The sequence below is a fragment of the Etheostoma cragini genome, chromosome 9 (genome assembly GCF_013103735.1).
Source record: "Etheostoma cragini isolate CJK2018 chromosome 9, CSU_Ecrag_1.0, whole genome shotgun sequence".
Classification (NCBI taxonomy): domain Eukaryota; kingdom Metazoa; phylum Chordata; class Actinopteri; order Perciformes; family Percidae; genus Etheostoma; species Etheostoma cragini.
Genome location: NC_048415.1, coordinates 5,756,531 through 5,780,180, shown reverse-complemented (window position 1 = coordinate 5,780,180; position 23,650 = coordinate 5,756,531). Strand labels below are relative to the sequence as shown.

The 23,650-nt window shown below is 41.2% G+C and overlaps 1 protein-coding gene across 1 annotated transcript in view; it reads right to left on the bottom strand.

The window, feature by feature from the left end:
* The window catches only part of LOC117951018 (collagen alpha-1(XXIV) chain), an 87,986-nt gene extending 68,978 nt beyond the window's left edge, over positions 1-19,008 (bottom strand). The window contains exons 1-3 of the mRNA XM_034882492.1: positions 18,487-19,008; positions 8,919-8,989; positions 2,496-3,874 (exon numbers count right to left, since the gene is read on the bottom strand). Of these exons, the coding sequence (XP_034738383.1) occupies positions 2,496-3,874; positions 8,919-8,989; positions 18,487-18,539 (1,503 nt within the window). The 5' untranslated portion in view covers positions 18,540-19,008. The remainder of the gene's footprint in view (positions 1-2,495; positions 3,875-8,918; positions 8,990-18,486) is intronic.
* Positions 19,009-23,650: the final 4,642 nt, after the last annotated feature.

Here is a 23,650-nt window from a genome sequence, read left to right as displayed (position 1 = left end):
AAGGAAGGTTTTTGTATAGGATACTCCATGCGTAACTCATGCTGCTCATTAATTAATATTGCCGCTAGCTTATTTTGTCTGACTAAAAGCTTCTTAAAAATGCACTGGCATGTCAAACCTATCTGCAGTGGAAATCGATGTCTTTGTTACTGATTGGCTCGGTCTCCTCTAAAGGTTATGACAAGAAACAATCAAAGCAAACAGATGGATCATTGAAGATTCTCAAAGAACAGTCAGCTGAGTTCACTGAAATATGTTATCATTGCAAAAGATTATTTAGACTAAACAGCATTAAATAAATGTTAATTCTGAAGATTACACACTTTGGCAGCAATTTAAATTGCTGAACAACATTAACAAGTCAGCGGGAAATCCCCTTCTGGTCAAGGAGGCAATTTATTCTTCAGGCTGTTGCTCCCTAATGCCATCTCCCCTGAACAAGCAATCCAACGAAAAAGGTACAATATTCACACGTATAGATGAAAACAGACATTGCACTATTTTATTTATTATTCTGAATTGTTGCTATAGCAGAAAATTGTAATGGGGTGCTCTGGATCATCCTTATCCCCTGTCAGAGCAGTAGAAGGGCACAGAGGGAGACATGAATAAAGAAACAGCTGTTTGTTCCTCTACACCCCCACACACAGACACATGGAAACTGTGAGAACACCACCGCCTTCGCCACAACAACAGGGCCTAAAGAAACCGAGCCATCATGCAGTACATTCCAAATCTTTGCCAATGGAGTCAATTCAAGAAGTCAAATTTCTGTAAAGTTGAAGGTTAGAATGAATCATCTTTTGAACTTGTTGCATTTTGTGACATTACTTTGAGCTGAATAACCCCTACCCTGGAAATTCAGAGTTCTCGCGAGAGCACAATTTGAATTTGCTCAGCGAGTCACTCTGGCATTGAATAGTGTTGCGGATTATCCATGCCCTTGTAGCCAAGCTGCACGAATCACATCGGTGTATCTGATGTAGGCAAGGCAAATGCGAGCTAAACAGATTACTAGTCAGTTTAATCTACCAGTTAGCTCCTCGCTAACTAAGCTAAGACCTTAGCTAGCTTAGAAAAACTAAGCTAGCTAAGCGTATGGGGCTCTAGATATGTCACTATGTGTGTTGTTGTGATCGATCATAGTGTTATCCAATTGCATGCAGTGAGATTTTAAAATGCACACTTGATTTGGAAGACCATTTTCATTACTCATTGGATTTCCCGTCTAAATGACCCCTGCATTGTTACCCAACCTGTGGTCAAAAGCAAGCCTCTGCTCTAGGTAGCTTAATAACATACCATGTTACCGAGACATTACCAAGAGGGGAAATGCATTAATGACGTGATGACTGACTGAAGTACACCTTCCGCTCTCCTTTTGAAGTACTCATTTTTACCTGGAAGCATTGATATAATCACAGATAGTCAAACCTGGTCCAAATAGGTCCCATTGATAATTCACAAACAAACTAGATAAAAAAAGAGAACCTGGATTGGTGTTTCTTACACAGGCGTCTCTAGTGAATAAAATGCAGGCTTGTCCGGCAAAAACGGTTTAACCAGGCTCACATTTTTCCCTTGCACATTCCGCTGTACTTGCCTAGTTATTTGGCTGCAGAACTGAACTTCCCCTGAGGATGTAAACTATTTTTTCCCAAGTTACAACTAAGATGCAATGACACAGAGTGAGCCACTGAACTTCAGCTGACCCCACATTCAAAACCTGCCTGCATCAAAGTGGTCAGCCTAGTCAAAGCATTAAAAATAAAAACGTATCAATAATTTTGCCGATATGTAAACCACTGGAAAAGGGCCTGTGGCTTGGACTATATCATGCTCATACTACTAACTCAGTGCTGGCAAAGCTGTGGGCCACCTTCACACCTGCAGGCACTGCTTAGGTTAGTTATGGAAACTGGTAGATGAGTCCAGACATCTTACTTCATTTACTACACTCCTAAGTTTAAACAGAGCATACAGAAAGTCCCAACACACCTCATTCATGGAAACATACGCAATTCCTGAGCTGTAAAAGCATGTACAGTGGCAAAGCTATCCTGACAGCCAGCTTACATCATGAGGCTGGATGGACAGCTAATTTGTCTTGTCAGGTATTTCTCCAACCCTCAGATGAGTTATCCTCTCTGACATAAGAGCAAAAGTGGCTGGCAATATTTCAACAAGGGAATGGCGTGTTATTTTAACAACTTGTAGATACATGAAAAAAGAGCAGTGCTTGGATATGCTATCACCTCTAAATCACTACACTGCCCTGCCAAAATATTTTTTATTATATATCCTGGGTGTGTGTAACAAAGCCAAATTTTACACAGCATTTTAAGTGTGATGGCTATAAATTACCTTTGATTGTATTGATATTTCCCACTTGAGCATGTACAGCAATGCACTGACTTGTGTCTCAGCTCTTTGGATACTGTTCCATAAACAGTCATAGCTGTTGCTACTTGTCATTCATAAATTCAGTCACTTACCGGAGCACCTCGCTCTCCTTTGGGGCCACGTAAACCATCTTCATAGTCATAGAAAAAGTCTGGATCCTCATATCCATAATCATATCCTCCCATGTCTACATCATCATAGCTGCCATCCAGGTCATGCTGTTCTGAGGTGTCCACCTGATTCTCTCGGTACAAAGTGGTGCCGTTGGCTTTCAGATGAGTCTCCAGGGTCTGATGAGTCTGTTGAGGCCCAGAGTGAGAGTCCCTGGAGATGGCGATGGAATTGTTCCTGAGTCCTTCCTTCACTCGACTTTGCCTGACTAGGGAAACCAGGCCTGGTGTGGCATTTGGAGTCTGTAGGATCCCAGAGCTGCTGTCTTCCTCCGTGCTGTTTTCAAAGGGATCCGTGTCCCCCTGGGGGCTACTTGCTTTTGCCAACACATTTTTGGTAGTAGTGATTGTTGTGCTATGGGTGAGATCCAAAACTGCTCGTCCACTCAAGGTAGCTAAGGTGGGGCTGTCAGGCTGAAGCAAGGATGTGGAGGATTGGGCAGGGGGATCCAATTTGGAAAGGTGGCTCTGATCCCCCAGATGAGGTGAGGCTGATGGGCTCAGTGTTGAATATGGTGCAACCAAACTACCTGGGGACACACTGAAAGCTGCTGTGGCTTTTAAGGGGTTATGATGGGTAGCTGCTACTCCAACAAGGGACTTTGTCAAGGGGTTAGAAGGAGGGTCATTTGCCTCAATATCCAAACCAGGGTGCGGCAAAGGCGATCGGTAAGTGTCGGCCAGCCGGCATTGGGTTTTAAGGTAGTTGCAGTAGTGCGCAGCAGCTTGGGCTGAGGGATAGATATCTAGTTGGCAGACTCGACCATTAAAAGGTGCCGCTTTAGAGTTCATCCTCCCCAGAGTGAAGAGTCCACCAGAATCCCTCAGTGTCTGAGATCTCCCCAGGGTCTGTTCACGCTGCTGCACCGCCCCACAATCTGCATAAAAGGACACTGAGCGTGCACGAACACCAACAGCAAAAGGGTGCTGGCGCCCATCGTGCCAGTTGTAGGTAAAGTAGATGGAGGCTTTCTCAGCAGTGTAAACCACTACTCTGCGTGGCAGAAGCTGAATGCCAAAACGCAGCCTGTCCCTGCTGTCTTTGACACTAAAAATAAAAGCATTGTTTGCTCGCCAGGAGCTTAGACTAACTACAACAGAGAACTCTTCGCCAATCTCAGGCGGGAACAAGCTGCCGGTTGGAGCCTCATAGAGGGAGTTTGAGTTGAATAATACCCCATATCCAGAAAGAGGGAGATTCAAAGGTGAGGGAGCAGTTGTGTGTGCAGTCGAAGGTAAGCGTGTCCTCTCGTCTGCACTGCTTTGAGCTGTAAGCCCCAGTTGATAGAGGATATCCACTCCTGAAGGATAGAGAAAGCAATAGTAAGGTTAACATGCCGAGACTGGATCGCAAATCAGGTAGACTACTTGGATAAACAGTTTCTAAAATAAATAGATTAAACAGGTCCTGGACTTTTGTTAAAAAAAGTATTTTACCTCTGGAAAAACTGGGCTCTCTATGCAGTAGAATGGCACAAACTGAGCACCACAAAAGTACACCACATATGTGTAGATAATACGGCAATTATCACTGTTCACTGATTGGTGAAAGTTTAATGTCAAAATGTAAAGTGATGCTGGTCACCCCTTCCACTTTTTCTCTTGGAGTGAGTACCAGAAAGGCAGCTGTGGCCCAGATGAGTGGAGGGGACTATAGAAGGATGAGGCCAACTAGGATACAGGAAGCCAGTCCACACTGTTTGAATCAATCTGCCACCAGAGATTCATGAGAGCAGCTTTCGTCCAAATGGTCCTGTCATTCTTTTCCCATGCCCACAGGTAATTCTTCAAATAATGCATGTTAAGTCTGCTGACAGTGAGGCAAAGCCAGGTCAATGCACATTGTTTGGAGACAGAGGATATTCTGTGCAGTTTTGGCTTTGACTTATAGCAATACATATAACTAGGCTGGAGGGCAATGTGTCACACGTGTCAGGTATGTCAGTATTGAGCAGGGATAGTCCCAGCAATAAAATAAAAATGACACTATTAATGTGAGAAACACAGGGTGTCTGACACATAGTGTAATTGTAAATGTGAACCGGATGACAAACAAGTCGGTCATGGTAGAAGACAACCAGGCGTGTGTGTCTGTGTGCGTTTACATGTGCGAGAGAAAAAGAAGGGGAGATTGGGAAGACATACATTGTGAGTGAATTCATCTGTGAGCATGCTCGCCGACTGAGGAAGCAGCAATGTGGAAGCTAAGACCAGTGAAGGTTTATTAGCCTGTGTGTTTGGTGCATGTGTGCTTGAGTGCATCTAAGTGTTTTGGTGGGGAGGTCTCAGGGGCTGTTTAAGATATTTTCATTGCTAATCCAGATCCACTAACTTCCTTAGAAGCAACTCCTCTGAATTTGGTGTTAGTTGATTTGTTATTACTGAGGGGGAACTGACTGCACTAACTCAAACAGTGACATGCATCCCCAGAGCAAAGCTTTTAACAGCATCATTGTCTTCCATCAAATATTTTATTTGTTAAAAGTACTTTTTACACGTTACACTGTTAACAACCGTCGAGACTGCAGACACTAATGAAAAAAAAAACATTAAAGCTACAACAAGCCTATTTCAGATGAGTTGCACATGTACAAACATTGGACCTTTCACCTTTATCAGGAGATTTAATTAAACTACCAATAACTTCTGAAATTCTGAAATGTCGACAGCAGAAATGTTTGAACAAGCTACCAGATGGTGACTGTGCAGCTGGGAAGAAAACATATTATTAGACACATAAAACATATCTTGAAGCCATTTTGTTTTCAATCGTGTGTAACATAGATTTCAAAAAGGCTGATAAAGACCTGATGTCATCAAACTAGCCATGTCTTAAATCTTCAGCCGAGAGTACTGTTACAGTAAAAACTGTTGATGCAGATATTATTCATGAATTGACCAGATGCCTGATTAACACTACCGTTACTTTGTCATTATCAAATGCAATGTATTACTCTAAGCTAGAACACTACAATCTAAAAATGTTTAATCGACTTATACGTTATACGTTTTCTGTGGTAGCAGCCTCATTATACCTTACAGCAAACATAAAAGAATGATCCCAATTAATTCTACACAACAAAAAGGGGTCTAAAGACCGGTCTCAAGTACTACAACACTGGTATACCATTGAAAATAAAGACAGTAAATCCAACTCTGACACACTAGGTTTATTTAAAACCTTTTCAAACCACGTTGAATAACAAAAATGCAATTGTATCAAGCATAAACCAGGCTGTTATTACTACCTCTGAAATAACCACATTTTGGAAATATCAGGTTTTCTCACTTGTAGTAGTTGTATTTGGCCTGTGTGTGTGTGTTTGTGTGTGTCTACAGGTGTGGGTTTCTAGATCTGAGAAAAATAAGTTGTTGCATTTATCTGTATGACTGTTTAAGCAGGTGAAGGATCTCTAAGTTTTCTAGTTTTGCATAATAGCATTTAAAGAGTAGGTGTATAGCAACTGCAGACGATCCAATTCTCTAAATTGTTTATTAGAAATCACAGTAATGCATTTTGACGCAAGGGTATAGTATAGTAGTATAGTAGTATTTATGCCTTTAGACCACTTATAAGTACTTTTGAGAAAAAGCGGAGTCCACAGAATTTTTTTCTGTTTCAGTGCTTTGGAGGGAGGTGAGGAAAGAGAAGGAAAGAGGGAGAGAGAGAAAGTGTGATAATGGAAATACTACATGGTTCATCATATGGATGTTGTTTGCCGGGTTTATAGTCCAGCAGCCCAGATAGGGAGACTATCTGCGGATGATCTAAGAGCGCATTTAGATGTCCTTGACATTCTTAGCCTGAGGTAAAGTCAGCCCAGATTCCAATTAACTTGTCTCATATGTGAAGCTGCTCTAGAACTCTGTGTGCATTCCTCCTCTACTTGATATGATGGATTGATCTTGCTCCTGGAGCAGGCAACTATAGATTTGTGGAGAGAAGACAATGCAAGATGGAATAAGGGCCCTTGAGGCAGTTCCTTGTTCTCTGTGCAAAAGGCAGTAGACAGTGCACATACAGGACATGTGGAGATGTGAACAAAAAATGTGACCATTCATCATCTGGCCAAGCTTAGGTTAGGTGTTAACACACTATGTGGTATTTCTCACAGTGGCCCAGTGACACACCTCTCAATAAACAATAAAACCTGTCAATAAATTCACAAAGTAAATGCTGCTGATTCGAACATATCAGAGTTATCTTTACATTCATTTGACAGCATTCCTTCTTGCTGAGTGAAGGCAAGTTCTTTCAAGGAAGTCACATTTGGAATAGTCATCCATAGACCTATATTAACAACGCTGTGTCAACGCCGGAGAACGATGTTGCTACGCTGCTTATCTATTCTGGGATAGGGGGAAAACTCTTTGGCTTGTTTATACGTATTTAAACTATAAGCGGCGTTTGACATTCGAGCCGAGAAGCTAAAAAAAAAACTCATTGTAGCAGCTGAGACCTGTCCTACCACTTGGGGAACACAGCAGGAGCACATATGGACAAAACAAACATGCTAAATAAATATATAGGTTTATTTTTAAAGCAGATTTTAAATTACATTGAAAAATTCACCCTTATGACATCCAATCGCGACATGACCTTGGATCAATGGAAAGATGGTGGTGAGACTTAAAGGTCCCACAGCATGAACATTTTACTTATGAGTTTTTTGTAACATTGACAGGAGTTCCCCCAGACTGTCTATGGTCCCCCAGTGGCTAGAAATGGCGATAGGTGTAAACCGAGCCCTGGTTATTGTGCTCTGCCTTTGAGAAAATGAAAACTTAGATGGGCCGATCTGGTAACCTCCCCTTTCTCTGTTTTTCCCACCCAGAGAATTTGGCCCACCCGTGAGAGATCTCATGGCTTTGAAATGAGCAAAGTAGCAGTTGGTAAAGGCCACACCCCCTGCCTCCACCTTGCACCCCCCACCCCCTCCTCAAAAGCTACAGACTCAATGGCACAACCTAAGGCGAGCTCATTTTGGGACTGGCTCTAGTGGCTGTAATTCTGCACCCAGGCTGAATTTTGGGAAAGAGACTTCTGATACAGTATCAAGGGACCACTGTATAAAAGCATCCAAAGAGCATCATCTCATGGGACCTTTAAATTCAACTAAAATGTAACAACAATCAGTGTAAGGCCTATAGTCTGCTGAGATGGCTCTCCAAACGCAGAAACGAAGCACAATCACACCATAAAACGTTCAAAAGATCTGTATTTTGCCACAATCCATTGACATTAAAAAAAAAAGTAATCCACGGCGATCAGCAGGTCCAAAAAAACAGTCCTGCTGTGTCCAGCAAGGCCTACGCGCGTAACATTCTCTAGCCAGCTCCAAACATGCAAACGAGACCTCGCCACTTCGCCATTCAAACAACATGGAATGAACATATACAAGTCCAAATTTACCCAAACGCGCCATCAATTAGTAAGCTGACACACATAGTAACAAGAAAGCAAAAATCGGGATATGAACTGAATAATAGGTTGGTGTATCGTTACAGCACTAGTACCAACTGTGACAAAAAGTAAAGAAAATACACTTCTATCAACAACTTCATCCATTCTCACCTTCAATTCCTCTCATGCTGTTTTTTTATTTTAAACTGATTGACATCACCTTATCCCCAGCATTTGGCCAACTGATGCACAGTTAGCATACATGCTAAGCATTTTCCTGAAATTTCCTCTTCCTCTTTGTCTGACTGATTGGTGTCCTTTACCAAAGTGCTCGTCTTAGCATGTACTTCACATATTAGAGCCTTCTCTGATGGACCAGAAATGAGAGCACTGAGAGGAAAAAAGATGGGCAAGCATAAAGGCAACAACGGGTGAGAGGCTAGTTAGGCTGCTTCTACACGCAAGCTGTGACGTGGAGAGCAAGAGCAGACATGTCGAAATATAAGGTTTAAAAGGAGAAGAGCAAAGAAAAAGAAGCTCCTGTATGCAGCCATTGTCCCCATGTATGCAGTATACCTCAATTTATAAGCATTGCAGTAAACATTTAACTTTGAGTTGATGCTTTTTCTGTCTCAGAACCGCATCCAAAACATCAACTGGTTTCTGCAAATACTGAGTATAAATCTGATAATGGTGTTCTTCTTTCCCAAGATTTTAAACCTGTATACCGCACTACATGCAACTCAATAGGAATATGTTTATGTAAGGTAGCCCGAGGCCAGAGATGGATGGAGACCGTGCTAAAAACTGACAGCATGTTGCTGAATGATCAAATGTCAGAGTAGTTGGCTATTCCCAAAGACAATAAGATAAGTGGGGGCCTTCATATAAAAAAAGTATAAGTGATAATCCTAATGCTAATGTTATTTTCTTCTCTTTACCTTGAGCTAGGTAGTCTTCTTCTCCAGAGAGCACTGCTGAGCATACTGACAGGAGCAAGATAAAGTTCCACCTAGAGGGATGCAGAAACACAAATGAATAAGAGATTAGGTCATTTTAATATATCTATTGCAACAATTCTAAACAGAATTCTGCTACACAGATGAGCATTTCCGCCCAAAAACAGACCCTGCTCTTAAACATGCATATGTCCACTTATTACGGTTGCCATTCCGTCACAAGACAAATACATATATACATGTAAACACACACAACATGTATGATTAATTTAGATTGTCTAAGTCACTTTGTGTGTTGCAGTCTGTGATGAAAAAACAGACTCTAGGGGGAAACTAAAGTAAATCGAAGGGAGATAAGGAGCATACTGTAACAACTAGACAAATGACTACTCATGCCTCGTCCATCTTACAGTGAGACAACACACCTAACCACTTAACAATGGCAGCACCCTTTTCTCATATAATTCTAATCTTGGTGATATTGTTTATATGAGGAATTGCTGTTCATCATGAAGAGGCATGGGAAACTCAAAGGAGAGATATTAGTATGGATGAAAACAAAGGGTGACCATGCCTTCTCTGTTGTGAACCCGAGAATCTGGAACCAACTTCCCATTCATATTAGGTCTTTAAGTCTTGTCTTAAACACATTTAAATTCTTTGGCGTGTGATTTATTTTAGGGACATTTGTATAGGTGTGTGTTGTTTGTCTGATGTGTATTGTGTCTATATTTTTTATTGTCTTCATTTGTTTTTATAACAACATATAACTTTGTACAGCTTTGTTTTACCTAGGTTGGTATTAAGTGTGCTCTATTAATGAACTGACTTGACTATATTACAACAGTGGCCTACAGATTATCCTGAGTCCAATGAGACAGTCACAGCACACAGATGAACCAACAATCGGTCAAATAATAAATCAGCTTTACAGAAAATAATGCTCTCTTGTTGAGGTTTTGTCTCAGTCACAAGTCAATTATCTAAGAAAAGCACCAATGAACATAACGGCTGTTTTTCCATTCAGTCATTAACTATCAGAAGATTAGCCTTCTCCTGCTGACATAAGGAGAAAGAGTCACCCTGAAATCAGCAGGCAACGATCTCTTCAGTCATGCTGACATTGTTGATGGCCTGCAACTTGTCACTGGAACACAAGTGACATATGTTACTATATATAAGTGTATACCAAAACCAACAGTGACATACCACTTGGTTTTGCCACATGCCACAAGAGCAAGGTTTGCAAACCATCACAGTTACTTTCTGATCTCGGCTCTGCTGGATCGCTCTGTTATAGAGCCTTGAGGTGATGATACATGGGCAATTATTTGAGACAGAGGAGGTTGGAAATATTCCTGCAAATAGAATGGCCAAGATATGAACTGAAGGTACAAGCATGAGCTTTATGGAAGAATTTACTTTTTTGCATTGGTCATTTTGATACATCATGGCAGGAAAAACACAATAACATAAAGTGTTAAGTTGTCTATTGACCAAAAAGCAATTTTTGATAATTGATTAATTGTTCAGCGTATAAGACTGTTAATTCAATAGCTATTTTTGGATTGTTATAACACAGACTATTTCAGATGGACACATTGGTCCCTGGAAAGTTGTGATGCGCCTTTTACATTTTGTGTTTATACCTTTCTAAACAATGAATTGATTAATCTGAATAATTGACTTGATTAATTCATAATGAAAGTATTTGTTACTTTCACCCCAAGTCAATGTTGGGTTAAAATCAGTTGTTGGAAGATGTAAAAAAAGAAGTTCGGGAGCCCCTCTAAAGGCTACCTGACCGCGTTTACGAAGACTTTGAACTTTGACATCTTTATGTCTGGAACTGTAGTTAAACGTCATGCATGGGGGCGCCTGGTAGAGTGCGCAACTATATGCAGAAGCTCAGTCCTTGATGCAGGAGCTCCAGGTTAAATTCTGACCTGCGGCCCTTTGCTCCATGCCATTCACCCTCTCTCTCCCCTTTTTATGTCTAGGCTGTCCTGTCACAAATAAAGCCTAAAATGCCCCCAAAAAAACAGTCATCTTAAAAAGTCTTGCAGGGAGCAATTGTGTGATGTTTGATTGTTTCCAGACAATGATGGATGTGGTCTCGAAGGCCCATTTGATTATTAACAATTGAATGCTGTTCAAGGAAACATGCCTGAGGAAAGCTATGACGACCGAGAGTGAAAAGCCCCAGCTAACCCCCAAATTCCACAGGATGCGGAACGTCTGCGGATCGGCTCCGCTGCGTGTCGGCGCCGTGCTCCACCGTCCATCAACATCCACCAGGTCCAGATCTGTTACAGAAAGTCTGCCACCATGACTGACAGCTGAAGACTCGAGGACCCACGAGATCTCGCAAATCCATGTACAAAAGAACCACAGAAACAACAACAGTTTGTTTCCACCCAGAGGAGTAGAGGGGAAACAACTCTGTACTGTGTTTTCAAGGTGTAGTGCAGGGAAATGTCAGCCGCCGTGAGCACGTTCTACTTTATTTTGAAAGTTAACTGTATGTTTTATTGGTTTCTTTGCTTGACCTCCTATCCCACACTATCTGCCGAGTGCTGAATGCTGCGGAGCTCTCTGGCGTCCGACAAAAACAGAAGCTCTGCATTTCTGCTCCGGAAGGCTGCGGATCGCCGGAGCTGGGACGGAGCTGGGACGCAGCTGGGACGCAGCCGTTCCACATCCTGTGGAATTTAAGAGTTAGAGAAGTTTTACGCCTGCCTTTTGAGATTCTTCAACTTCCACTTGTTTTATCGATCCTCAGTTGCAAAGCCCTTAAAAGAGGTTGCAGAACAAGCTTTTTTTTTTACTAATAAACAGGAGAAATTGGAATATATAATAATAATATATATAAAAAATATTTAGCTCATATCTGCTTTTATTCTGAAAAGCCTTTTATACCATGTACATGATTACAGTGATCTGGGTATAAGCAATGCTCAATCCACGTCTTCATACAAGCTACTAATGCTTTTTGAAAATGTTATAATGCACCTAAAAGTGGATAAAGGAAAAGCTTAGCTGAAGATTAACAAACTTACAATTACTTACAATAAAAAGAAACATTCTTTTTTCACTAACTTTAGAAAAATTGTTTTTTATTTCAAACAGTACCAATCACACAATGAGATATTAAGACCTATTGTATGTTACTAATTCTGAATATTGTGACCTTACTTTAATACATTCCTGGAACTTCCGTCCTTTGACCCTTACTGACCCCACCTCTAGGTGGCACTGCCCACCATTTAGCTAGAGTGCAGCATGTACTACAGCATAAAGCCAAATTAATGTAAAGGAACTCAGGCCACTGTGCAATGGCATTTGTTTTCACTTATTCAGATGAGATTTTTATGTCAAAATGCTCTGTATTTTAACATAATCTGTTTGTTAAATGCATGGAGCATGGAGCAGCATCTCCAACCACAGAAAATGTGTTGAGTTTTATGAGTTTAATGACTTTTAGCATTAAACCATACTTTATTCCTATCATAGCTTTTGGATTTAATGGGAATGTGTATTTTAAAGTCACAGGAATCCAAGCTTTACCAAAACTAATTTGTTCATGCCACAGATAAGCATAAGAGGTGGAGTTTTTTTTTGCTTCGTGTTTTCCTCTGATGATCAGTTAATTGATCAATAAGATCTATCTATCTATCTATCTATCTATCTATCTATCTATCTATCTATCACATGTCAAACTACCAAATAAATCAAACCAAACTGAAAGATGAAATACTATCTATTTTGTAATTGTGGAAATAAAATGTTTTTAAATTAAATGTTAGTCCAAGTCACTGACATGTCAACTCTTTTCTTCTACAACTATTGCCCACAACATACTTCACAGAGCATTCATGGTGCTTCGAAGCATATTCTATACATTCAAACCAAATCAATCACATCGTCAGCCCTGTACATAGTAACAGCTGCTAACATAACTTGAAGTGGCTTCTGGCAACTACTGTTGTGGTTTCCAACACAGTGTGGTGGTAGTACAAAAGACAGAAGACGGTAAACCTGCTATTTTAATATGCAGTTATGTAAGAATGCTATCAATCACAGGCTGCTGTCACTTTAAACCTTCAGGGATTGTTATGTGAGTGTGATGGCTACAAACAACATGGTAGCCATCCTACAAACATCTCTCCTTAATGGCCTTTGAGGACCAGATTAAAACAGCAAAGAGGCTACTGTGTTTGTGTGGCGCTGTTTGATGGAAAGCCACAGACAGGCAGCCATATTTGTTTTCCCTAAGCACTGCAGCCCTGCATACTTGAGCAAAAACAAAGAGAAACAGATGCAGACAGAGAAAAAGATATGAGAAAGAGAAGGAGGGAAAAAGACAACAAGAGAAAAGACAAAAAAGAAAAAGATTGAGTGTAAGTAGAAACACTATGAGCTGTGCCTGTCACCTGTTCCCCATTGAGAAAGTGGTGCAAAATTCCACTGCCGGGAACACAGAGATATCCCCAAAGCAGGACAAAAGTAAAAAAAAAAAAAAAAAAGGAAAAGTAAGGGAGGAATATATGATTACAAGTATTCATCTGTTGGGAGAGAATACAACTGACATTTATGAAGCCAATGAGTAGCTGGTTCTCCTTATAAGTTGGCAGGATTTAAAAGTAGACCAAAAAAGAAAGGAGAAAACCTAACTAAACAGTAACACTTAACATTCTCTTTTGGAGTGTCAAATGGGGCCATCTGATGCTGATTCAGACAGTTTTTTTCTGCCCGTCTGTCACACAGTCTCTGTGATCAGGCCTATTTAAGGCATCCGTGACACTCCGCCACCAAAACAAGCAGGTCATCACTTCAGCACAATTACAGTGAAGTAAGAACCTTAACCCTACATTTACCAACATCGGTCACAGCATCAGTTGGCGAGCTTTGTGTAACATATCTTAAGCTTTTTATTTAGTTGTATGCAAACAGGAGGAAGGAAGCGACTGAACCGACTTCTTCATACCCAGGCTACATATATTTGCAGAGCCACCGGTTTAATCGTTTCTTTATTAAACCCTGTGGTAAAGCCCTGTCTAAGTCACAGCACACTATGACATGCTTTCCAGCCTTTGCAGTTAATGGAAAAGACCACTGAAAGCAAGACAAAGCTCCCCAAACACTGCTCTGTTGACTAAGGGAAATACCACTATGTGGGAAGTGGGTGTCATGTCAAGACTATAAATAATCACAACTTAAAACTCCCCTCTGCAATGAATCATTCCTACAGTAACAGATATTGCCTTTCTCCCCTCACAATTTGCTTGGATGCCTAACAATGGTTCATTCAACTGAGGGAAAAGGCTGCGAGGCAAATGGAGAGGTAAGTGCTTGATATGGCTTGGCAAATAGAGCAATGTCACTTAAGGTCTGTTTACGGTCCCTAATAAGGAGAGGGAAAAAATATTCTTAATTTCATCATTGATGTCTGTCAGAGAGGGACTTTGTGAGCATTGACACGGACAGTACACTGTTTATATGTCTAATACGGCAGGCCATTTTCTAAATCCATTAGTATCAACATGCCAAGCTATTAATCACATTCCATCCCTTCAGTTGACTTTTAAAGGATTGTTCAGAATATCCCGACAGTAGATGTATTTCTTGTAAGAAGTACGCCACATAGAGTCATTATCCAGAGAATTAAGGTTTATAGAGCTTGACCTTAGCAATTGCCTAGCCTCCCCTGTTCCATGCACCCTTGGCAAAAAATGTGGCTCAGTTTAGCTCTAGTTTTAAATGGAGTGGAATTCAAAACAGAGGAAATGAGGCAAAAACTTTGACACATACAGTGATGCAGTGCTCTCAGGAGCTCGTAATAGAAGTCCCTTTGCAAAGACAATAAACTGTGAGAGAAATAAAGTAGACATCTGACGAATTCCATCGTATATACAGTAGATCGTTCCTGTTAAGACCCAGCATCACATAAGTGCGTGCATGCACACACACACACAAACACACACACACACACACACAGTCCACATGCTAAAACCAAGCGGATATTTCAACAGAGTGTCTTACTAATCAGGTGTTCTGTTCCTGCATGCTTGCTTCGCTTCTCAATCCCGACCAAAACATTCCTGGACATGAGCAAGTGACTGTTCTGCAGCCAATATCTGTTCTTACTGGCCGTGTTTCCACTTTAGCACCTGTGTCCTGAACATAATTACTTCATTATGGAAGCACCAAGTGAGCTTGTATCCTTCTCATGTCTAAATGGCCATGAGCAAAAAATGATCAGGACAACAACTTTCCAGGTTTCAATTGGACCACTTAAAGATCTCTCTCTGGCCAACTCTTGAAATACTTTTATATTGGGCACATTTCCAAACTAACGCAAACAACTCTTGGATAAAAATATAAGTATAAATATAATTTTCTAAGACTGGTATTTCAGGTCCGGATGCTTCTTAATTGGCAAAGAGCCGAGTGTGGTGCATGTTTGTGCTCACTCAGATGGAGTCAAGAGGTCACTGCGGACCAGAGTAAAGATTGACTTAGTCCACAAGACAGTGAGCGGACAAAGGGCTGTGAGTAAACTTCTACCAGCTTTTAATAGTTTGCCCTTTACCTGTTGTGGCGGGACATGCAGATGTTAGGAGGGTTAAATACATTCACTCACACAGACAGGCCAAAATATATCTACAGGCACCGGTGTGTAGAAGGTGAGTATACTGCATCAAGGTGGACAAGCTGTCATTCCACCATTCATTATTTTTGCTAATGGGTGAGAATACACATTTATATTTTTTAGGTTTTGAATCAGTTTCACAGCTGTCAGTTCATACAAATAATGGCAAAAGAAAAAACAACATATTCTTCCACCTCAGCAGAGCCTTTCAACAAGCTTCCCCATGGGCTGAAAATCCAATAATCCTAATAGAAACGGTCACAGTTAGGACTGTAATTTTGCCTGAGTAACGTGGACATTTTTTCTTGCTGTCAAAGTTAAAGGTCTCATGGCATTACAATTTCACTTCATGAGGTCTTTTAACATTACTATGCATTCCCCCAGCCTGCATTTGGTTCCCTAGTGGCTAGACATGACGATAGGTATAAACCAAGCCCTGGGTATCCTTCTCTGCCTTTGAGAAACAAAATCTTAGATGGGCCAATCTGGAATCTCGGCCCTTATGAGGTCATAAGGGGAGAGGTTACCTCCCCTTTCATTGCTTTGCCCGCCCAGAGAATTTGGCCCACCCATGAGAGAAACACATCATGGCTTTCAAACTAGCAAAGTGGCAGTTGATCAAGGCCACAGCCCCAGCCTCCACCTCCCCCCCATCCCCTTCTCAAAAGCTACAGACTCAGAAATGGCACATACTAAGGAAAGCTCATTGTGAGACTGGCTCTAGTGGCTGGAATTCTGGGGTGGTGGCAAAGTTCTCAGAAGATATAACTAGTGTTTAAAACTAGCTGCATGGTTAGATACCAGTCATTGAGACACTGCTCTTTTAAGCTTAATGTTCTACCACCCAGGATTCAACTGAGCTCATCTACCTCTTATTGGCCAAGACAATACAGACTATTTGGCTTAAAGTACACAACAAAAGCTGTGAGGCCATATTAAAGGTCATTACAGTAAGTGTGATGATGGCCCCGTGGTGAGCTACAATGTCTGTACTTGTATGTAATGACAAGAGTCAGGGTTGGTTAGAAGTGAGATGGAAAACATTGTCACTTCTATCTTCAAAATAGACTAGTTTGTGGCTCAGTTAATTAAGAAGAGTGTGTTTATTGATATTTTAGGGATTTTCCTGTAAGGCTTAGGTGCAGCACCCGAGCCATTTTGGGTACAACCTTAGTCGAATGAATGTAATTAAAAGAATGTATCTAATGATTGTAGTTAGTCCCCAGTGGACGTCTGCAACTTTTCTCTGAGCATTTTGAGGGTTATTTATGTATCATCAAGCTCTAGCTTCAATGTTTTATACACACATATGGTAATAATAAGGGTTTAAAATGATGTGAAATTGCATTTTCTCTGTTGAAAAATATGAGCTTTTTTTTGAGGGAGGACCCCTAAAATCTGTAAAAAAAAAAAAACTAAAAAAACTGTATTTACATTGTCACATAAATAAGGTCTACCTGCAGTAGCCTCCTGCCAGTGATTGTTATGCCTATACCTTCCTAATTTAAATCTATGTTCAGAAAAACAGAGAATACATCTTGTAAATCCCCACTTCCTGAAACATGCATCATCAACTTATAAAAGGAACTAACAGGCAGAGTTGAGGAAACAGCATGCCCTCAAGCAAGGGTACAGCTGTGAGTCTCTGCAGCTATACAGTCCAACCCCCGGCAGCAATGGAGCAACAATTCTTGCAACAGTGGGTGATTGTCTGGAGCTCAGGAGCCAGTTAACCACTGATGCATGCACACTAACTCTCCGTGTTAATTCAAGGAAGGCCACACTTGTTCTCAGTCAATGCAGCTCTCCCATAAGGCTCTCATTTTCACTCTCAATTACAAAAAAGGATCTCTTAGTATATCAGGTCCATTTTGTTTTGCATTGAGCACACAGTATCAGCAGAGACCAATAGAATGGGTTGTGAGCTCAGTTCTTTTAAGATCTTATCTGGAAGGAATTCATAATAGATTACAGACAACTTGGACTCACTTCTGATAAAAGAAAATATATTTCCTGTTGAGTAGCCTATGGAGGCATGCACATTTCTGTAGATCCTCAGTCCCAGCTGAATGTAACAGGACAACAAAACCTGCATGCAGGATGTCAATAATAAACACTTCCATGAGGAATGTTTAGGTGTAAAGGCAATGGATTATTTTTCCTATTTGAAACCTAAACACGGACAGTGTTTGATTCATTTTTTTAGGTCGTTTAGGTCTTCCAGTCCTTGACAGTTGCTCTTGTGCTTGTATATTCTCATAAAAAGGATTTATCACTGTCATGCTGAGTATGCATAATTGCTTCCAAACCATTTACAGTGTTTATTTCTCAGCTTATCATAGCCATGTGAGTGAAAGACAAGTAAAAAGAGTTCAGCAGTTGGCCACATGTTATTCAGAACAAAATGTAGGAGATTCCAGGCTGCATGTTCCTGTGGTGAGTTCAAAGTCAATGCATGTGCACTTACAGGCACTACTTCAGCTGATGTCAGCTACATTTATCAAGATCAACAGAGAATAAAAGAGAAGTTCACAGTAAATATTCCATCCTTTCAAAGTCCACATGTGCAATTGTACTTCAAAATGAAAAGTTAGCAGAAACAAAGGGATCTAATTGAGAACATCCTTACAGGAAAAGCATTAATGATAAAAACCAATGATTTCAATGTATACTGAATTGGCTGAATGAAAATACTGTATCGTCAGTCACGTTTTGGTTGCTAAAACGTTTAGCTGTAGGGACTTTATTTAGTCAATTGGCGCCCGTGTCAGAGAAAGACGCACAGAACAGAAATACGTCCCCAAGTTGCCTTTTTTACGAAAACCTGTTCTAAGAACAGTTTCAAATCTGCATAGGTAGCCAAACATCTGCATACTATTAAACCAAATGGCCACTTACGTTGCTGCCGCGGAAACGTGTCCACTCCTTGTCCGTTGAGCTCCTAAATGCATTTGTATGCATTTGTCCAGGCAGCAGAGATCTGGGTAAAAACAGAATCACACTCAAGAGGATACCTGCTCATGGGCTAACCCTTTGGTAACAGCCAAAGGAAGCTTAAAGTGGACGGATGAGTTCTGCCACCTCAGAATTTCCTCATCGTAGCTTTTGCAGTCCGAAGGAGAGATCTATCCCACTCGTTCAAACCAGAGCTTCTCAGATCCTTTGCGCTCTGCGGCGCGCAGTGATCAGGCTATTTCTATCCAAAGTGGATACGCGCAACAGTTGCATAGAAAACTTGGCTTGGAGAGCGACTATTCGGATTGCAGCAGTGTTAACTCGACTTCTATGTGCGATACAGAGAGTCAGTGCTTGACTGAGTGGTCTCCAACACAACAGTAGATTCAGCTCTGTGCGTCTTTTCCCCCAGGCGTTGGTTTGTGCTATGTGCCTTGACTTGCACTGATCCAAGGTGATCTGTATTCACCCTAACACAACTCCTTCCAGCTGGTGGTGTTAGATTTCACCATTTACAGGCTCGTGACATCAGGGATAGACTTGTGGCTTGTGTTCATCAATGCCCTTTGTCTACTCTGATGACTGTATTAATGCAGGTAGACCTACAATACTCAAAATAACCGTACTCTGCAGAGAGGATCTTCTGATTACAAGTCAACATTAACTTTCTTGCTAAAAACAGAAACTTGAGACATACCAAACTAGTTCACTGAAATAACGTCGGAGAAAAATAGAAGAGATCAGCTGGTGCAGCGTCATGTTATTTGCTGACAAGCAAATCTGTCAGATGCTGCATGGCAAGGCACTATTGTTCTGGCATAACCTAATGGCAAGAGTATCTGACTCATATCAGGACTAGACTACACAACTTTATTTTGCTTCTAAAACTTGTTCACTAAACAGTCTTTGCACACAGATACCTAAAAGTGCATCCTTATCTAAGAGTGTATTTTCTTAGCAAGGGAACGGGGTAAGTATGATTAGACACAGCACAAGTTTATTTGAATCTTGGCAGTATGAAGATCAAGTATATGAGAAAGTCTTTTGGGTATTGCTTGGTTGAATAATGATTCAATAGGGTTCAAATGTTCAAAGATGATGCAAATGATCATTTGAGAATGCCTGGGTTTGGTGTGAAATCATACAAATTAAACATGCAGTACATACACTGTGTTGTCCAGAGCAATGTGGCAGCGGTGGACTTCATTTTCTTTGGCCATCATCCAAAATAATTAACTGGATTTCTACTCACGTAAAATCAAATAAAGCAATTATGTTACAGACCACCATGTGACATAATCCTGAGCAGGTCTGAGAATATGAAATGTTAAGAGGGTGTATCAGGTTGGGTAGCATTTCATGTAGTTTGAAGCATTATGACTTTTGCACTAGCTCTAGCTGTTGCATTGTGTCCAATCACAAGATCTACAAAAACAGATGTTTATTAGGGCCACAAACTGTTGTTGTGTTTACCATAATTTATTTTGCTCTGGCACTGATTAGAGTTTGAAATAACCCTTCTTTGTTTCTCTGTAACCATGTCTGAATGAGACACCACTGTGTTTCCTCCTTGAAAATTAGTCGGTTTCCTTTCTTTATCTCTCCCATCAATTTTTTAAAACAAGAAGGCTCTAACCCACTTCCACCTTTCCAGAACAGGCATAAACCATTAACATAGAACAAACCGAGCTCTGTGGATCCCCCCCCCACCCCCCTCATCCCACATCCCCAGCATCCATCTTCAGACATCCACAACCTCGCTCCGCTCAGCTTGGATGGACACAGAGTCCATATGGTTTGAAGTTTAGGAAACTGGGGGGATGCTACTAGGAGACAGAGCAGTTTCTGCTTCTAATCCCAGGTGGAGCACACAGCGTTTCTTAACCAGAAAACAGCAAAAAGACAGTTGACAGTGAACAGTCGTAATGCCCAAACAAGGAGTAATACACGAGAGGTCAAAGTGAAATGGAAACTCAAAGCGAGCCAACTAGCCACTATAAACAGCAAGGCTAATAAAGAGCATTCATTTTGTGGTGCCTCCAAACAAGGCACAGAGGTCTGTGTGTTTCTGCAGCAGTGGGTCAAACTCACTTCCCCCTCTTCATCAAAGACAGTTGTCTCAGAGGAGGAAGCACTTTGCACTGGATCCACCCTCTCTCTCTCTCTCTTGCTGGCTTTGCCATCAGCCAGCATCTCGGGATAGCAATGCTTCGACCAGATGTTTTTTCCCACTTCCAGGAAACAAAAATGTTGAAATGCTGGTTCTCTGACAAGACTGTGAATCAACATCATGAACAAAATAATGACATGATCAGTTTGTAGCAAAGCCTTGACATTGCCGTTGGAGGCTTACATATTATCTTTCTTCTTCTAGAACATTTGCCATTTGCTGATTGATAAACTCTCTGGAAAGTTTGAATCCAAAAATCTGTCTAATTGATAAAACCTTGATGAAATTATTGATATAGGGGCTCTCATGCAGCAAAAAGGTTCTATAAAGCTTTTCACTATATTATACCATAAAATTACTTCACCCAAGTATGCATGCAGATTTACAGCAAACTTTTCAAGATGAATTTTCTTTTCTTTTTTATGTCCAGATGTGTACTAATCAGTCCATTGTGCACTGAGCATCATAATGTTAGGCCCGAAGGACTGGTGTCCGATAATCAGAATCAGATCACCTCTCTTTTTACTCTCTTGAGGAATGAGCAGACGCAGTTGAGTGTATGCTGACCGCCTCCTGAAACATGTGGTATTCCCCTTCCACAGTTTCATAATTTAGCCATTGATATGGCCAAAGAAGTGTTGCAATGAAGCCAGAATCAGCATGGCAGTCAATGGACCAGTGTTTTCAGACAATGATGGAGTTTCAGAATACCAGGCAGGATTCAGATCAGACCAGCACATGGACACAGACAAAGTCCTACCATATGATCAAATATTACATAATGCACGAACAGCACATATCCATTCTAGCTTGACGTCTTACTGTAATAAAAATGATAATAAAAATAGTTTAGAAGCAATAGATAACATGCTTTCTTTAAAGGCACAATAAGAAGCATTTTCCTAAAAAAATGTATAGACTAAAAAGAATCTCTCTCATTCATCACACGTATGGCCCACTGTAAGTGTAGGCATGTGTCTGTTTCTGCAGAGACCCTGCCCTTTGCCTGTATTTTATTATTTCATTTTGTAGTTCAGGACGTTTTTAGCTGTCTACCTCAATAAAAACGTGATCAAATGCCTGATTGAAAGCATGCATGCAAGAGTAGGCTACAAAAATGGCGGACACAGTGCAGAATAAACACAAGTATAGCTTGGCAAAGCAAAGCTAGTTCCAAAGTGAGAGCAAATCTGGGGTTTGGCTTTCACCCACTGTCGAGCATCCACACCCTTGTTGAGCCAGGGTGAGTGGCCAATTTTGAAAGTCGTGTTTACAAACTGCAACCGAAAAATCCTACTCATTCTGCAAACTATGCCGCTATTTCGCTGCATGGTACTGCACAGCTCTACGTAACTCGATTCACTCTTTTTCAGAGAGAAACGTTGTGTCTCAGAAGAGATCCTGCAAAATTTAAAAAAAGCAAAGCTTCCGTCATAGTGACAACAATTGTGTTATTCACTCAGCCCAGATAAAAAAAAATGTCAGTACACAAAACCAGGCCGTAGGCTACGCTACGCCTCAAATTGACGAAGTGCAGAAATCGTTGCTGATGAAAGCATCCAGCAGTCTTGGGTTGAAAATGATGTCACGGCAGTTTCACGCGGCGTTGCTATGGCTATCAGCTGGGAGTTTGTACTTAATTTGGGCTTGGGGGTGTCACTGGAAGTTCCTAATTTAAACACCATGTGCTGGTCGGAGAGCATATTATCTTTCAGGTTAACATTTTGCAGTACAGTAACAGCTTGTAAATATGGGATGTGTGGAAACTTTAAGCCTCTCGGAACCAGAATGAAGCCAAAGTCAACCGGACTGGTTAAAGAGAAAAAGCAACAGGAAAGTGGATGGAAGAAGAGGAAAGGAACTACGGTCGGTAGAGCATGAAACAAAATATTGTCTTGTAACCAGCCGGTAGACATGATAAAAAATGTGCTTTTGAGTGCCTACTGTAAGTGCATTCTCCTTGATTTGAAACCTCCGACACGGTTGGTTGAGTGTGCCTCATTAGGTAAATAGCTCATCAGTAAGCATCTGCCAAATATCATCCTGAGGGAGACTAATAGGTCTCCGTGACCAGGTTAACAACTGACCCTACCTGCAAACTGCCTAGACACTAAACCTGCCTCTGTCTCTAATTAGCAGACACAGCACTGTGTAATTTCACAATGGTAATTTCTGTCCTGTGTGCGTGTCAGCAGCACGTAAAGATGTGTCGAGTGGGGAGAGAGTGGGCAACAGCTGGGAGAACAGATGGTGGAATACAGAGCAGTTGATAGCTGAAACTATGATCTATGTAAGCGTGTGTGAGTGTGTGTGTGTGTATGCAATGAGGTGGTTTGCAGAGTTTAAAGGGACCATGGGAATGAAGGGAGAGAGGGGCCAGGGGAGTCCAGGGTGAAGGGGGAGTTTGGGCTGAAAGGAAGTTTGGGAGTGTGCGGGGAAAGTGAAAGTCTCCTTGCAGGTCATATGGGGTGGAGAGAGGGCACAGAGGAGGAACACACACACTGCACAGGGAGGTGTTGCCTCATGTGTGACTTTTTGTTGTGAAGCCTTCTGGGCCGATTTCACAGCTATGGCTCTTGAAACAATGCCTGATTAGTTGATAGTGCATTTGAACAGTATCCCGAAACATCATTTCAATTGAAAAAAATCTGGTGAGGTCTCTCATCATTCGTTATGTGCAGGAAACACATATAACATTGTTCCTTCATGGAAATCAAGTTTTCTTTCCTTCACTTCTCATTTTTCAGCTGCACCAACGAAGGGGTTTGTGTGTGTGTGTGTGTGTGTGTGTGTGTGTGTGTGTGTGTGTGTGTGTGTGTGTGTGTGTAATTAGTTTTGCACATGTCGGGCAGAAGTCAACCAAACCCACAAAAACAAGCCCGTCTATCAACTTTTCAAAAAGTCCCGTCATTTCGATGCAGCCAAAATCACAGGTTG